Genomic DNA, 15,137 nt, shown 5'->3' with positions numbered 1-15,137 from the left:
ACCGCCAGCCGGGGCCCACCCACCCGGAGCCCCAGCCCCATGGAAGGTCAAAGTCATGGCCTCTGCCTCATTCCCTAGACTCTGTGGCTTTGTCCCCCTGCTTTTCCTACTGGTGGGTCTCTACCCTTCCCTCCCCTGGTGTAGGATCGGTCCTTCCCGGGTCCACAGCAGCCTCTGGGAAGCCTACCCCCAACCCTGCTCCGCCCCAAGCCCCTCCTCCAGCCTCCCCCCTCCTGTGCTCTTATCCTGACCCCCAAGGTGTGGGGGAGGAGGGAATGGGAGAGAAGGGTGCTGCGCTGGTGAATCGCAGGGGCACAGGCAGGGGAGGGAGTGGCCAGCGGCTGCAGGAGAGGCGGGAAGGCGGGGACACGGTGGGATGCGGGGTATAAACGCGCGGCGGCTGAGCGCCAGCGGAGGATCCCCGGAGCCCAGCCGGGAGGAGGGTCACTGCCCCATCCCCGGGCGCAATCCCGGAGGGCGGCTGGGAGGAAGAGGGCGGCAATGCGCGCCTTGGCCACGTCCGGGCCCAACGCGTCCTGGTGGGCGCTGGCCAACGCATCCGGCTGTGCCGGCTGTGGCGCCAACGACTCGGACGGCCCGGCCCCGGCGCCGTGGCCCGTGGACGCCTGGCTAGTGCCGCTCTTCTTTGGCGCGCTGATGCTGCTGGGCCTGGCAGGGAACTCGCTTGTCATCTTCGTCATCTGCCGCCAGAAGCAGATGCGGACGGTGACCAACTTCTACATCGGTGAGCGCCCAGGCGCTGCGCAGTGCCTGCGGGCCATTCCGGGGGTCGCCGCGAGGGCGGAGTGGCCAGGGGCGCCCCTAGCGGTGCGTCGGAGTCCTCTCAGATAGGGATCTCTCCCCTGCAGGGCTCCCTGTCCTTTCCCTATTGTCCCTGTACCTTAGGCTGGAGGTCGCAAACTCTGGCTTTGGAGGGTTCCACGGTGGCCGGAGTAGTTAAAAGGGAGGTTGGAGAGTGTGGCCCATGGAGCGCTGGCCATGCCACTCAAGGAAGATGTCCGATTGAAATGTGGTTCTTATAACATGGTGTCCGATGAATAAAAGGAGTGGGGGAAAGACTGCGTGGCCCGCAGGCCCCCAGTTTGCGCCCTCTGCCCCAGAGGCTCAGTTGACACATTTGTGTGATGGGGGTGCCCTACCCGGCTGAGTACTCAGTGTTCTCCATTCTGTGTTGGCTGTTGGGCAACACCACTCTACCCAATTTTCAGGTAAGAAAACTGAGGCTCAGAGGGGCGGAAGCCTACCCGCAACCCCCACAGGGGTGAGCAGGGTCCATTGCTGCTTGAACAGCTATGAAGCCCCTGCTGGGGGGTGTTTGAAATCTAAAAGGGTGAGAGGAGGGTGCCCCAACTTCTCTGCCCACTGATGTCGGGACCTCTCTGGGGGCCTCCCGAGCCACCCTGCTGGTCACTGGGACAAAGGCGAGGCCCAGGGGGCTGGGCCAGGGCGCTGGGCGGCCAGGCAGATGTACCCCACATCTAGCACCTGCGCGTCCCCCGCCTGCAGCCAACCTGGCGGTCACAGACTTGACGTTCCTGCTGTGCTGCGTTCCCTTCACCGCTCTGCTCTACCCACTGCCCGCCTGGGTGCTGGGCGACTTCATGTGCAAGTTCCTCAACTACATCCAGCAGGTGTGGGCTGGGGGCAAGCGGGCTGGGGGAAGGGGTTCGCGAACCAGGGGAGGAGTGGGTGTGCGCGGGGCTGGACCTCCTGCTGGGCGTGGAGGTGGGCGGGGCGGGGACAGAGTCTGGGTGGGGCTGGGGCAGGTGAAGCCTGGACTGGGTGGGAGGGAGGAAGACGAGGGCAATGGGGGTTGGGCGGGGAGTGGGGTGGCGGGCGCTCGGAGCCCTGCTACTTCTTGCCCCACCCGTCTCGGGATCCTAGGATGCACCTGCCTCTCTTGGTCTCAGTCTTGGGGGCCTCAGCCTACCCCTAATGACTCCGCCCTCCCCCACCACCCTGGGCTCCTCTCCTGTCCCTTCAACTTGTGGGCCCTGGAGACCCTCCCGGGACAGGTCCTGCCTGTATTCGAGTGGCTGGACAGTGGGGGACCCGCAAGGAGGGCGCAGACAGGGAAAGGTCCAGACCAAGCAGGGGGCCACACGCTGGGCTCCTCCCGTCCCTCCCAGGTCTCGGTGCAGGCCACGTGCGCCACCCTAACCGCCATGAGCGTGGACCGCTGGTACGTGACCATGTTCCCGCTGCGTGCCCTGCACCGCCGCACGCCCCGCCTGGCGCTGGCTGTCAGCCTCAGCATCTGGGCGGGTGAGTGCAGCGCGGAGGCCACACGGGGTAGGGGGGACAAGTTTTCCTGCCCTGGGCTCACACCCCCCCCACACACTCACTGCCTCTCTCCGGGCCTCGCTCCTGCATCTGAGAAATGGACGCAATGGCGTTCCCTGCGAGGGCTACTGAGGGCGCAGACCCGTGCAGACGCGCGCCTAGGAGGCGCTCAATGTCCGCTGCCCTAACCCTAACCCTAACCGGGGTTAGAGGCACCGGGGAGACCAGGGGGGCCCCCTCGCGCCCCTCGTCCCCCGGGCCAGGTCTTCAGCCGGGCCTGTGATGCAGGCTCCGCGGCCGTGTCCGCGCCGGTTCTCGCCCTGCATCGCCTCTCGCCCGGACCGCGCACCTACTGCAGCGAGGCCTTCCCCAGCCGCTCCTTCGAGCGCGCCTTCGCGCTCTACAACCTGCTGGCGCTCTACCTGCTGCCGCTGGCCGCCACCTGCGCCTGCTACGGGGCCATGCTGCGCCACCTGGGCCGGTCTGCCGTGCGCCCCGCGCCCGGCGACAGCGCCCTGCAGGTGCGCAGCTGTGTGGATGGGGGCGCGGCCGGGCAGGAGTTGGGGGGATGGCACAGTGGGGGGGTGGGAGTGAGGTGCATCTGAGGCGGGTGGCGTGGGGGGGGAATTTAACAGGGTCAAGTAGCGGAGAGCCCTGGGTGTCGCTCCCGCCGGTCCTTCAACTTCCCTCATACCCCCTCCCCCCCTCCCCAGGGGCAGCTGCTGGCGGAGCGAGCGGGAGCTGTGCGGGCCAAGGTCTCGCGGCTGGTGGCGGCCGTGGTCTTGCTCTTCGCCGCCTGCTGGGGCCCCATCCAGCTGTTCCTGGTGCTGCAGGCGCTGGGCCCGGCGGGCGCCTGGCATCCGCGCAGCTATGCAGCTTACGCGCTCAAGATCTGGGCGCACTGCATGTCCTACAGCAACTCGGCGCTGAATCCCCTGCTCTACGCCTTCCTGGGCTCCCACTTCCGTCAGGCCTTCCGCCGCGTCTGCCCCTGTGCTCCCCGGCGGCCCCGCCGGTCGGGACCCTCGGACCCGGCCGCCCCCCAAACCGAGCTGCACCGCCTGACCGCCCACCAGGCCCCCGCCAGGACCCCGAAGCCAGGCAGCGGTGGGCTGGGGCCGCGCAGGTTGTGTGTCCTGAGGGAGCACGCTGCCCCTCTCTGAGCCCTCTCTGGGGGAATCAAGATGAGCCCCTCTGGAACAGGAGCTGCTTAAACAGCAGCTGCTGTAATTCTGCTATTAATGTCTTTATTTTTGTCCGTGTTCATCACAGTGAAAATGTTTTGCGCTCTGGTACAACTTTGCCACTATTGATATTGTAATGATTATTTCTGTGTTTCCTGAAGTTGAAGATGCTTTGCTGATGGCACTTTCTGGAACTTTCAAGGAAGCATCAATAGACGTTTTCACACACTGCCTTGCAGTTGACCGTAAAATTGTAAGATTCATGTCATTTTCAGAGATGTTAAAAAGTGAACACGATGTGCATCTTAAAATTGATAAAAAGGGGCTTCCCTGGTGGCGCAGTGGTTGACAGTCCGCCTGACGATGCAGGGGACGCAGGTTCGTGCCCTGGTCCGGTAAGATCCCACATGCCGCGGAGCGGCTGGGCCCATGAGCCATGGCCGCTGAGCCTGCGTGTCTGGAACCTGTGCTCCACAGCGGGAGAGGCCACAACAGTGAGAGGCCCGCGTACCGCAAAAAAAAAAAAAAAAAAAAAAAAATTGATGAAAAGGTGCTCTTCTTGCTACCAGGTGAGCATCCAGAATCCTGGCTGGAAAATAATGGATGTCATTAAATAAATAAGGCCTCCCTGGAGCACAGTGCACAGAGCTGTCCTTGGGAGACACAGGATTCGCAGTACGTAACAAACGACCCCAAAACAGAGAGGCATAGAACAGCATCAGTGTATTACCAATCACGATTTGGTGGGTGAGTGGGCTCAGCTGGGCGGTTCTTGTGACCCATGTGGTGTTGAGTGAGTAGCCGACCTAGCGGCTGGACCAGGAAGGCCGGAGAAGGCTTTGGTCTCACGCTGGCAGCCAAGCACTCCTCCACAGGCTGCCTGGGCTTCCTCCCAACATGGCAGTCTGGGGAAAGTCAGGCTTATGCCTTGGTGTAAACTTCCAAGGAGAGGTAGAAGCCGCAGAGCCTCACTCCTTCCACGTTGAATTGTTGGGTGCTGTCAGAGTCATGCCCAGATTCAAGGTGGGGGGAACAGACCCACCTCTTAGTGGGTTGAGCTGCGTGTGCCTGCTAGGCAGGGGGAGGGTTAGGGTGAGGCCCTGCAGGCCTCAGGCTGAGTCACCCTGAAGGACAACCGCCCATCTCTTGGAGGGCCCCCGTCCTTCCAAATTATTTGAGGACATCCTAGGTCTCCAAAGATCCCAAATTTGCAAAGATGTTATATGAGAAGGGGAGGCCATTCCATTCTGACATAGACATTGGCCGGAAGCTCACTTGTTCTGGTCTTCAAGTCCTGGTCTCTGCACCAGGCTGGGCATGAGGGTGAAATCTCCCCTTTGCCCACAGGCTCTGCCCACCTCCCTCCCTCTCCTCGCCCCATCCCCCAAAACTCAACTCAGGGAATGAGTGGCAGGATTTCCTGTGAAAAAGGAATTTGAAACAAACAAACAAACAAAAAACAGGGAATTCCCTGGTGGTCCAGTGGTTAGGACTCCATGATTTCACCGCTGAGGGCCCATGTTTGATCCCTGGTTGGGGAACTAAGATCCCACAAGCTGTGCGGCCAAAAAAACAAAACGAAACAAAAACAACCGAACACAGTCCCAGAGGGACTCTTGGGCACCTATCTCAGAGAAATGAAAACTTCTGTTCACACAAAAACGTGTACTCATGTGATCATAGCAGCTTTATTTGTGATAGCCCCAAACTGGAAATGACCCAGAGATCCTTCGACAGGTGCACCCGTGGTCCATCCACACCCACTCAGCAGGTCTGAGTTGTGAACACACTGTTGATACACACACACCCGGGGTGGATCTCTGGGAATGACGCTGAGTGTAGGAAGGAAGTCCCCAAAGGTTACATGATGTACCATTCCATCTATGTAACGTCCTTGAGGTGACAAAAATATGGGAACGGAGAGCAGACGAGTGGTGGCCAGGGTAGGAGATGACAGGAAAGGGGCAACATGAAGGACCTTTATGACAGAGCCACTCTGCCCCTGGACTGTGGCGGAGACACAAACCTACGCAGCTGATAGAATTGCAGAGAAAACACACACGAGTACAAGTAAAATGGGAAATACCAATCCATTGGTGGGATGTAGCAATTCCAGTATCCTGATCTCGATGTGGTACTACAGTTTTATAAAATGTCACTGTTGGGAGAAGCCTGGTGAAGGGTATGAGAGAGATATCTCTGCATTAGAATCTACAATGATCTTGGGATTTCCCTGGTGGTACAGTGGCTAACACTGCGCTCCCAATGCAGGAGGTCCAGGTTCCATCCCTGGCCAGGGAACTAGATCCCACATGCATGCTGCAACTCAGAGTTTGCATGCCACCACTAAAGATCCTGCGTGCCGCAACTAAGACCCGGCGCAGCCAAATAAATAAATAAATATTTTTTTTAAAATGTACAGTGATCTCGAAAAAGTTTTTAAAAAATGAAGTTGAAGGGTTTAAAGGGACATGCAGGAAGAGGCATCGTTCCAAAACTGCAGACCCTTGGTTTATCCTCAAGTCTGTTCAGCTGGGCAGTTTCAGAGCCCCTTCTGCGTGCCAGGCTCTGTGTACGAGGCACCCTCTGACCCCTGCCCACACAGAGACCCTGTCTAGCTGGCAAATGGGCCAGTGAGTGGTGAACTACCTAGAGAGATGCAAATAACAGCAGTGAAAAAGGTTACAAAGGAGATATGTGTGCCCTTTGTGAGTAACTGTGAGCCTGACTTTGGTGGCAGTGATTCCAGCAAGACTTCCTGGAGGAGGTGAGACCAGGAAATGTGACCTGAGCTCAGAGGTGAGGGAAGAGCATACCAGATGGAGGGCACAGCTGGTGCAGCTGAACTGGGAGGGGGTGAGGTGGGGGTGGGACCTGAAGCCACAGCATGGGGATAAGCCCCGGGGGTCCGGGCGGGTCGGGAGAAGTGTTAATTCCAATTTCAGATAAACAGTGAAAAAATTTTTTAGTATCATTATGTCCTGTGCAATATTTATTTGGGATACATTTAAAGTTATTCGTTGTTTATTGGAAATCCAAATGTAACTACAAGTCCTGTATTTTGTCTGGCAACTCTACCCCGGAACATTTCTAAGGAGCCACAGGAAGGGCTCAACGGGCCTCAGTTTCCCCGTCCGAGCCGGGAAGCTCGTTTACAGGTGAGACGGCGCCCCCTGGCGGCCTCTGGCGGAAGCCCCGCTCCCGGCTGCAGTCCACAGGTTCCCGGCAGGGGGCGCGCGCACCCCGCGGATGGTCCTGGCTTCCGTGGGTCCACCCCACAAAGGGACCCCAGGGCCTAGGGGGAGTCGCTCACGCGTATCGCAACCTGGACCAGCGGTTCAAAGTGTCCCTGCTGCAAAATGGGTCAAGCAGAGCCGCACTATGAATGTTCTGGGTCTCCTGGGCCCCTTCTATGAAAAAATATTAAAAATTCTATTTTGCAGCTGCGTTGGTATAATGACGAATTACTTTAGACTGGATTCATGACTATCTATTCCTTATAATTATACTCGCTTTTCTCTTCTTACTTTAAAAGAAGTTATAATTACATTTTCATAGACCCCGGTTCACAGGGACAAGGAAACCTGGAGGCCAGTCGGGGTTCTGGGATTTGGGGCTGGGCCCAGCATCCCCTTCAGGTCTTTCTTCTTCTTTCCTTTTTTTTTGAGATTGAGATGGTGAATAGTTAACTTGCCCTCCACCTCTGTGTAGATAGACTCCAAAAATACCATGGGATGAGGGAGGACAGAAGGGAACCCATGAATTTATTCATTCAACCAACATTTATGTGTCAGGCCCAACCTCAGGATTGGAGATGCAACCAGCCGTGATTAAGGCTAAGGAGGTTAAACAACTGCAGCTGTTTTGAACAGAAGAGCCTGGGTGAAGATAAAACAGGGTGATGTGAGGTTCCAGTTTGAATGAAAAGGCACAGCTGGGGAAGGGTGGTCCAGGCAGGGGAATGGCCAGGGCAAAGGCCCAGAGGCAGAAATATGTTTCAGGGGGAATATATGCGGGAAGGAGGGCAGTTTGTGATCTGGGCGAATTTTTATTTTATTTTATATTATTTATTTATTTTTGGCTGCATTGGGTCTTCGTTGCTGCGCGCAGGCTTTTTTTCTCTAGTTCCGGTGGGCGGGGGCGAGCGGGGGCTACTCTTTTTTGCGATGCACAGGCTTCTCATTGCGGTAGCTTCTCTTGTTGTGGAGCACACGGGTTCTAGGTGTGGGGGCTTCAGTAGCTGTGGCTCACAGGCTCAGTAGTTGTGGCTCGCGGGCTCTAGAGCACAGGCTCAGTAGTTGTGGCGCATGGGCTTAGTTGCTCCGTGGCATGTGGGATCTTCCCGGACCAGGGATCGAACCCCTGTCCCCTGCATTGGCAGTCGGATTCTTAACCATCGCGCCACCAGGGAAGTCCCAGAACTTTTAAAAAGATGCTGCACCCACCAGCCTGAATGGAGGGCAGGAGGAGTGACTGTCTGAGGGGCTAAGTGAGAATCAGGCTGGTTTTTACAGGACCCCCACAAGCTGGTCTGGCCAGGAAACCTTAGAGGGCTGGGGGTCGCTGTACCCATTTCCCAGCTTGAGAAACAGAGACCAGAGCAGGGTTTGTACTAACCTAAAATCACACAGCCAGGACCCAGGTGCAACCCAGGCCTTCTGCCCATCCCTGGTAGAGCCAGAAAATCTGGTATCAATTCCCAGCTCCCTGCTGGGCTAAAAATAGGACCCCCTTCACTAGAGGCAGCTGGGAATCCTGCAGCTCCTCACCCTTCCGGGCCAGGCACCTCTGGGAAGTTGCACCCAGCTACTTAGAGACAGCCACTTCCTTCTGGGAAATGGGGGACAGAGTGGCACACTTCCTGCCCGTCGGGAGACCCCTCCCTGCCCCCTTCCCTTTGACCAGAGGGGAATGTCATCCTCAAAACCACTGTAGGAGGAATAAATTTAAATTGGCCCATTTTAGAGAGGGGGAAACTGAGACACAGGGAGGCCCAGGCCCCTTCCCCGGGTGGGGGAGGGGTTGCATTCTGAGGTTTGGCTCTTTGGTGGAAAGGGGGCTTTCCTGCACGTTGGAACTGATCTGGGGCCTGGCCCTTAAAGGGTGGCTTCCCTCTTCCAGCTCACCTGGGTCTCCAAACTCTCCCCTCTCCTCGGGCAGGGCAGTCAGTTGCCCCTCTGGTGGCAGGGGTGGGGCAGGCAGCTTGGGTTGGCGGTTTAATAGCCTCTAGGTGGAGGCCTCCCTGCCACCTGCTGTCATTAGACTACGGGCAGCCCAGGGGCTGGAAGGCTGGGTTAGTGAAAGGGGCAGGCAGAACTCTGGCCTTGGGCTGGGGGTGGCTCCCTTGCCCCATCCCGTGGGCTTGGGAATTCCCCAGAGAGCGGATGGGGGGTGGGTGATGTCCAGAGGGGGCTACCCACAGAAGATGGCAATGCTGTGCGTTGTGTGTGTGTGTGGGGGGCTGCACACAACCCCCCCACCAAAGATCAGGGACTCTGGCCCCTCCCTGTGAGGGCCCTCTGGGTGGCCCCCGCCGGCCCTCCAATGCTCCCACTTGGCTCTTATCTGAGCTGGAGCCTGGGCCCCTGCGATTAGCTCACAGGCGCGGCCTCAGGGGCTCACACCTCCCACCTGAGTCCACAACCCCAAGCCCACCTCCCCCAACCGACTCTGGGCCTCAGTTTCCCGCTCTCTGAAATGGGAACATTAAGAGTCTCTGCTACACAAAAATGTGAACCTCATGCCTTGGGCACATGGCCGCACAATCGAGCGCTCAAAACGTGAAAATTGTTGTTGAACTATTATTACCAAGAAGATAATCTTGTCTCTCCTCCTAGAAGGTGTGGGTAGTCAGGTTCCCAAGAGGCGATGGGAACCTCAGGTGGGGGTGGGAGGGTAGGGGTCAACAGGATTTCGCGAGGAGCCCTCCTAGGTATCTTGGACGCCCTTCCCCACCCCCACGCCTTTGACAGTGCGGTGCCCCCGCTCCTGGCAGCCCCGCCCTCTCCCAGACCCCTCCCCACCGTGTAGCGCCCCTATCGCAGGGCCCTGGCTCCCTCCCTCCGACCCCGCCCCGCTCTCTTTTCCCGTCGCCGCAGCTCCCTCCTTTCTTTATCAAGTCTCTAATCCCCATTTTAAAGACTTGGAAACCAAGGCACCACTCTTGGGGGGGTGAAGTCTCGAGTTGCTTAGTCTAAGGGGCGGGGGTGAAACTCTGAGCCCGGTAGGTCTATACTAGATGCTCGGTAAATTGGGGAGGAGGGGTCTTGGACCAGGCTAGCGTTCCCAAATCCCATCCAGACAGAGCCCCAACCTCCTCCACTCCCTCTCCCCCTGGGGCGCTCCCAGCCCCGCCTGCGCCCTCGGCATCGTGTACGCTCGGGCCCGCGGCGCGCACTTTGCCCACTGTCCCTAGATAGGGGGCGGGGTATACCGCGTCCCTGTTCCCCTTCCCTTTTATTATTTATTATCATTTAAAGGGGCCGCGACCTAAAAATTTCCGTCCACTCTCTCCCCTTCCCCAGCACCCCTGTGCTTGTCGAGCGTCATCGGACGAAGCGCGGGGGGCAAAGGGGCGTCCGGGAAGGCGGAGGAGACCCCTCCCCGCGTCCCGAGCCGCGGCGCTGAATCACCGGCGAGGTATTTGCATCTGAGAGCGATTTGTCACCCGGTGATTTGTCTGCGGGGCGGTGAGCGCGCCGGTGGGGGGGGGGGCGGGAGGGAAGGGGCGGGGGAGGCCGCGCGCGGGGAGACTTTTACCAATCGGGTCGGTGGGGGGTGTAGACGCGGACTCGGCTGGAGACTCGGTGAGTCGGCGCGCGGCACAAACCCGGCGGTGGCCGGGAGCCAACAGCGCGCAGCTCGCGGCCCGGGCCGGAGGCCAGGCGCGGCCGGGGCAGGGCCAGACGCCAGGCGTGGGGCATGCGCCCCCCGAGTGGGCCCTACGCCCCCCGAGCGGACCCCGCTTGGTGAGGCTGGGGAAGGGGTGGGCCGGACTTTTAAATCGCGCGTTCGGTCCCTGGTGGGCGCCGCGCGCCCTGGAAGCCAATGAGGGGGGTCCCCAAAGTTGGTCAGGGACGTGGGTGGGGGTCCAGGGCCGGAAAGGCGATCCCAGTGGGTCGGAGTTTGTGTGGTTTTCTCTGCGACTCCCTTGGAGATCTCACCCCCTGCCATATTGTACGGGGGCGGGCGCGGGGGTGACCGGGGGTCGCGAGCGTGTGCGCCCCCTCCCAGCGGAAGGAAGTGGTCTCTATGCGCGCGCGGGGGGCTGTGGTCGGGGTTGTTTCATCTACTCCCGCTGGAATCGGTGTTTTATTCGGGAGCCCCGAGGGGAGTGGGAGCGCCGGGTGGGGAGGGCAGTTCCCTGGCGACCCTCCCCAGCCTGGATGGTTTATTTATAAATTGTGAGCTCTGGGGCAGAAAGGGGCCCCTGGAGGGGACACCACGGGGCCAGCGGCCAGGGTGGGCTCGGCCCGGGCCCTGACTCTCTGGCGGGGATCCCCGGGAAAAGCGCCCCCTGCCCCGTTCATTGCCCACCCCCCAGACACAAAAGCCGGCGCAGGAAGCTCGGGGAGCGCGCGTTGGTCAATTCCAACGTTCCGCGGACCCCGGGCGGCCGGTTTGTCAATAATCTTCCGTTTTCAGTCGCCCGGCCCGGAGGGGTTGCCCCCCCACCATGCAAATCGGCCGCTTTCCAAGAAGCCTTTGAAGTCAGACTGGGGTTTCTGTCGTCTTATTTCTTCTCCCTTTTCGGTGTTTCTTTTCTCACTTCCTCCGGGCCGCCCCCTCCGGACTCTCCTAGCCCCCTCCCCAGCTTTCTGCCCTGCCCTCCCCCTCCTCTTCCCTTCGTGAAGTGAGGGCCCCCTTTCGCCACCCGTGGGCCCCAGCCTTGCACAACTCTTTAAATAACCGTGTTTTGCAAGCCCTGGGCCGAGCGGGTGACCTCTCTCTCCGGGAGGCATGGGGGGGGGGAGGGTGTGGCCCCAGATCCCTCCCTGCCCCCCCATCCAGGTCCCAAGGGCCACCCAGCACCCCCCCATCCCCGCCCGGTCCCTGCCAGGGAATGCCTCTCCCCTAGGGTTGTCATAAAGTGGGGGTAGGGCCTGAGGACAAAGGGCTCTTGGGGGGGAGGGGTCTGGAGGGGGTGGGCGTCACCAGCTTAGGGTTAATGGCGGCCATGGGGGGGCCCAGGCTAGAGCCCAGGGGGTCTCCGGGGTTCCCACCTGCCCCCTCCACCAGCCCCAACGTGGAGGCCTGCCCTGCTCCCCTCCCCCACCCGTGGACCCGGAAGGGTCATTAAACCCAGCAGGCCTGTGGGGGGGGGTGGCTTGAGGGGGCGTGGCTTCCTCTGGCCTCTTCCTTCTGCCCCCCAAAGAGGGGGGGCGTTGCCCAGAGCGTTTCCGTGGGGAGGGGGGGCTCGTCTTGAAGTTGTCAAAGGTGGGGGAGGGGCAGCAGACCAGACTAGACACTGGGTGAGAAGTGTCCCCTCAGCACTTCTTGGGGCTGGTGTGGGGGGGTGACCGCCTGTCCCCGGGGGGTGGGGACTGGGTGCTATCCTGCTGCCTCTAAGGACAGGCTGTGCTGGTCATTCTCCAGCACTATGGCCTCTGAGAGGGTCTTTGTGCCCTGGGACCCCTGCCCCTGCTAGATACTGAGGCCCTTCGGGGACGGGTCCCTCCCGACTTCCCCACAGGGACCCCCCCACCTGCTCCCCCCACTGCCCTTTCACCCATCCTGCTGGAAGGCCCAGGCACTGGGGAGAGGGCCCCTCCCATGACTGGGGAGGCTGGGAGGGTCTACACTGCAAGACTCCCCTGGGCGGGGGGGTCAGGCTTCTCTTACCAGGTCACAGGAGGGGCCGGGAGGGCGGCCAGCCTGGTGACCCAGTGTCCGCCCGCTACCAGGAGCCTCTGGCCGCTGGACCCTCCTGTGTGTGGGCCCCCTTTGCCCCAGGAGCTGCTCCGGAGCCTTTGGGGATTCATTTGTTGGTTGGAGTGGCTCCTGGACCCTCCTGTGTTCCTATGATGTACCATCTGGGGTGTCACTGCCAGGCCTGTTGGGTTCTGCCTAGTCTGTTTTATTGGCGGCCTGGGCGGGTGGGGGTGTGGGGTGTGGCCTGGGCTTGGGTGAGTGGGGCTTGGGTGGGACCTGCATCCTCCTGTCCTTGGCGGTGCCTAGCTGTGCCGGGCTCTGGGACATCTGTACCCAGAGCCCACCTGAGGCCCTGGCAAGGTGGGTTGGCAGTGGTCTGAAGGGACCCCGGGCTGGGGGCAGAGCGCATTGCCTTCTGGGACCTTGGCCCCACTTGGGGTCCCAAAGGGCAGGGGAACTCCCTGCAGAAGGCACGTGGGGGCCGTGTGGGAGGCTCTGACATCACCCAAACCTGGGTTCAACTCCCAGCCTTGCCTGGAACCTGCTGTGTGTCCTCCAGCAGGGCAGCTCCGAGCCTCAGTTTTCCCCATCCGTAAAATGGGGACCATCCAGCCTCCTTCCCTAAGTCCAGCGAGTGCCTGCTGTGCTCCCGCCTTTACCATCACACACTCGCTTCATCCCTGCTTGGGCGCAGCGAGGTGGGTGCCATTCGGGCACCATTTTGCAGATGGGGAAACTGAGGCCTAAAGAGACTGAAGTTTAGGGATGGGGTGAGAGCATGAGTGGGGAAGCTTTAGCCTGTATACAGCAGGTGCTCAATCTGGGTCGGCCGTTGTGCCTGTGAGATGCCCGGGGGCCCGAGCAGCACCTAGAACTCAGAACCGGAACCCAGAACCCCAGGACTCTGGTGGTCCTGGCTATAGCCAATCAGAAGCCAGAAATGCCCTGTCCCCTTGTTTCTGTTTGTGAAGCTATAATCCGAGGTCTTTCCCTGGGGTGCTGTTGTCCACTAAGTGTTTGTGGCCCAGACAGGTGGGGGCCGACTCGAGGCCCTCGGGAGTCCAGTGTGGGGTGACACTTCTTCCCAGCCCTCTGGAGGGTGGACAGAGTGGGGACAGGTGGGACAAACGTGCTCCTCCACCTCCAGGGAGGCTCCCAGGTTTGCACACTGATGGGCGTGGATGGAAAGGATTTTCCCAGAGGCCTCTGAGGTGGTCTGACGGTCTCTCCTGTCACCTCCAGGTTTCTGCAGACACGTGAATGAGCCAACCGCCAGCCGCCGCACCCCAGTGCCCAGTGTGAGAAGGAGGCGGCGTCGCCCGCCTGCCGCTGGCATGCCCCGCCAGCCCTGAGCCTGAGCCCGGCGGCCCCCGCCCCTGCCCCCCGCCACCCTGCACTGCCCCGGCTCCCCCGCGGCCCCCACACTGCAGTGCGGACGGGCCCCCTCCCCCCAGGGGCCGCCCCCGCCGCCGCCCCGCCCTGGTGCCCGGGGCGGCCCGGCCCGCAGGGCCATGAAGCTGCAGGCCGTGATGGAGACGCTCCTGCAGCGGCAGCAGCGGGCACGCCAGGAGCTGGAGGCCCGACAGCCACCGCCGCCACCCCCCGAGCTTTCGGCCGGCCCCCCGGCCCGTGCCAGGGCCGCCCCGGACGAGGACAGGGAGCCCGAGAGCGCCCGGATACAGCGGGCGCAGATGGCCGCGCTGGCCGCTATGCGAGCCGCCGCCGCCGGCCTCGGCCACGCGCCCAGCCCCGGCAGCTCTGAGGATGGGCCCCCCGGCTCAGAGGACGAGGACGTGGCCCCAGAGGGGGCACCAGGCTCTCCCCCCGCACCCGGCCGAGGCAGGGAGGCGGCTGGCCTCCCCGAAGGTGACGGCCACTTCGAGGGCTCCGACGATGACCTGTGAGTTGGGGTGTGTGGGCCCCCCATGCTGAGCGCTTGCCACGTGCCGGCGGCTCTTAGCCCTGGGGACACAACCACAGAGGAAGGACAAAACCCCTGTCCTGCTGACTACCCAGGACATACCGTTCTTTAGAACTTCCCGGGGGACGGTGGACATTTCTTCACCTGCACCACCCAGGATCGGGACCACCCGTCTCAAAAGGCTGACAAATACTAGAAGTGTGGTCAGTGCAGCTGGGATCTGCTTGTGTAGCTTTCTTTCATCTTAATTTAAATGGAGCTACTCACACGTGGCCAATGGTCCCCATCGCTTGGCGAGGCTGTACTAGATTTAGTGGTGGGGACAGATAATAGAGGCCGTAGCCCGGGTGCAACCTGCGCAGAATGAGCATCCATTGGCCCCCGGATGCATCTCCCCGGGGTCTGATGCAGGCCCTGAGCTGGGCACTGGCAAAACCCCGGTGGGATCCTTCTGGGAAGATGTTTAACGAGCAAAGCAGCAGGGCGATTGCAGGCTGTGATCGGAGTTGCCAAGAAAATAAAGCAGGGGTCTTGGGGAGCGGGGTGGCTGGGGCCGGGATCAGCTTCGGGCAATGGTGGGTGAAGGTCTCCCTGCGGAGGTGACAGCCTCTGGGAAGGGCAAGGGGGAGCGGGGAACAGCATGCCTGGCAGAGAGAACAGCCTCAGCAAAGGCCCCGAGGCAGGAACTGGGTTGGCATTTTCAAGGCCCAGCAAGGAAGCCTGTGCAATGGAGGGGACGGGAGGGGAGACGGGGTTAGCAGGCAGGCAGGGGCTGGGGTTTATGCCAAAGGGGCACCTCTAGTTGCTCTGAGCTAATTGGGAACAAGGAGAGTAAAGCCCAGATCTAAGCTGGTCTC

General features: G+C 60.8%; 3 protein-coding genes across 5 annotated transcripts in view; all 3 read left to right on the top strand.

Moving 5' to 3' along the window:
- Positions 1 to 2,109, top strand: part of BSG (basigin (Ok blood group)) — a 252,324-nt gene extending 250,215 nt beyond the window's left edge. The window contains exon 7 of the mRNA XM_060094813.1: positions 2,098 to 2,109. The gene's annotated coding sequence lies outside the window, so the exon portion shown is untranslated. The remainder of the gene's footprint in view (positions 1 to 2,097) is intronic.
- On the top strand, positions 502 to 3,467 carry KISS1R (KISS1 receptor). Its single transcript, XM_060094809.1, has 5 exons — positions 502 to 745; positions 1,528 to 1,652; positions 2,151 to 2,286; positions 2,593 to 2,825; positions 3,018 to 3,467. The coding sequence occupies exons 1-5, from the start codon at positions 502 to 504 to the stop codon at positions 3,465 to 3,467; spliced, it is 1,188 nt and encodes a 395-aa protein (XP_059950792.1).
- A 6,602-nt stretch (positions 3,468 to 10,069) lies between these two features.
- The window catches only part of ARID3A (AT-rich interaction domain 3A), a 36,467-nt gene continuing 31,399 nt past the window's right edge, over positions 10,070 to 15,137 (top strand). The window contains exons 1-2 of one of the 3 annotated variants that reach the window (XM_060094787.1): positions 10,070 to 10,127; positions 13,602 to 14,259. In XM_060094787.1, the coding sequence (XP_059950770.1) occupies positions 13,871 to 14,259 (389 nt within the window). In that variant the 5' untranslated portion in view covers positions 10,070 to 10,127; positions 13,602 to 13,870. Of the gene's footprint in view, positions 10,128 to 10,218; positions 10,295 to 10,331; positions 10,457 to 13,601; positions 14,260 to 15,137 lie in introns of those variants that run through there. The other 2 variants (XM_060094786.1, XM_060094785.1) reach the window with 2 other exon arrangements.

The sequence above is a fragment of the Mesoplodon densirostris genome, chromosome 3, assembly GCF_025265405.1.
Source record: "Mesoplodon densirostris isolate mMesDen1 chromosome 3, mMesDen1 primary haplotype, whole genome shotgun sequence".
NCBI lineage: Eukaryota > Metazoa > Chordata > Mammalia > Artiodactyla > Ziphiidae > Mesoplodon > Mesoplodon densirostris.
The sequence above is the reverse complement of the archived record's forward strand: the minus strand, read 5'-3'. Positions and strand labels throughout refer to the sequence as shown.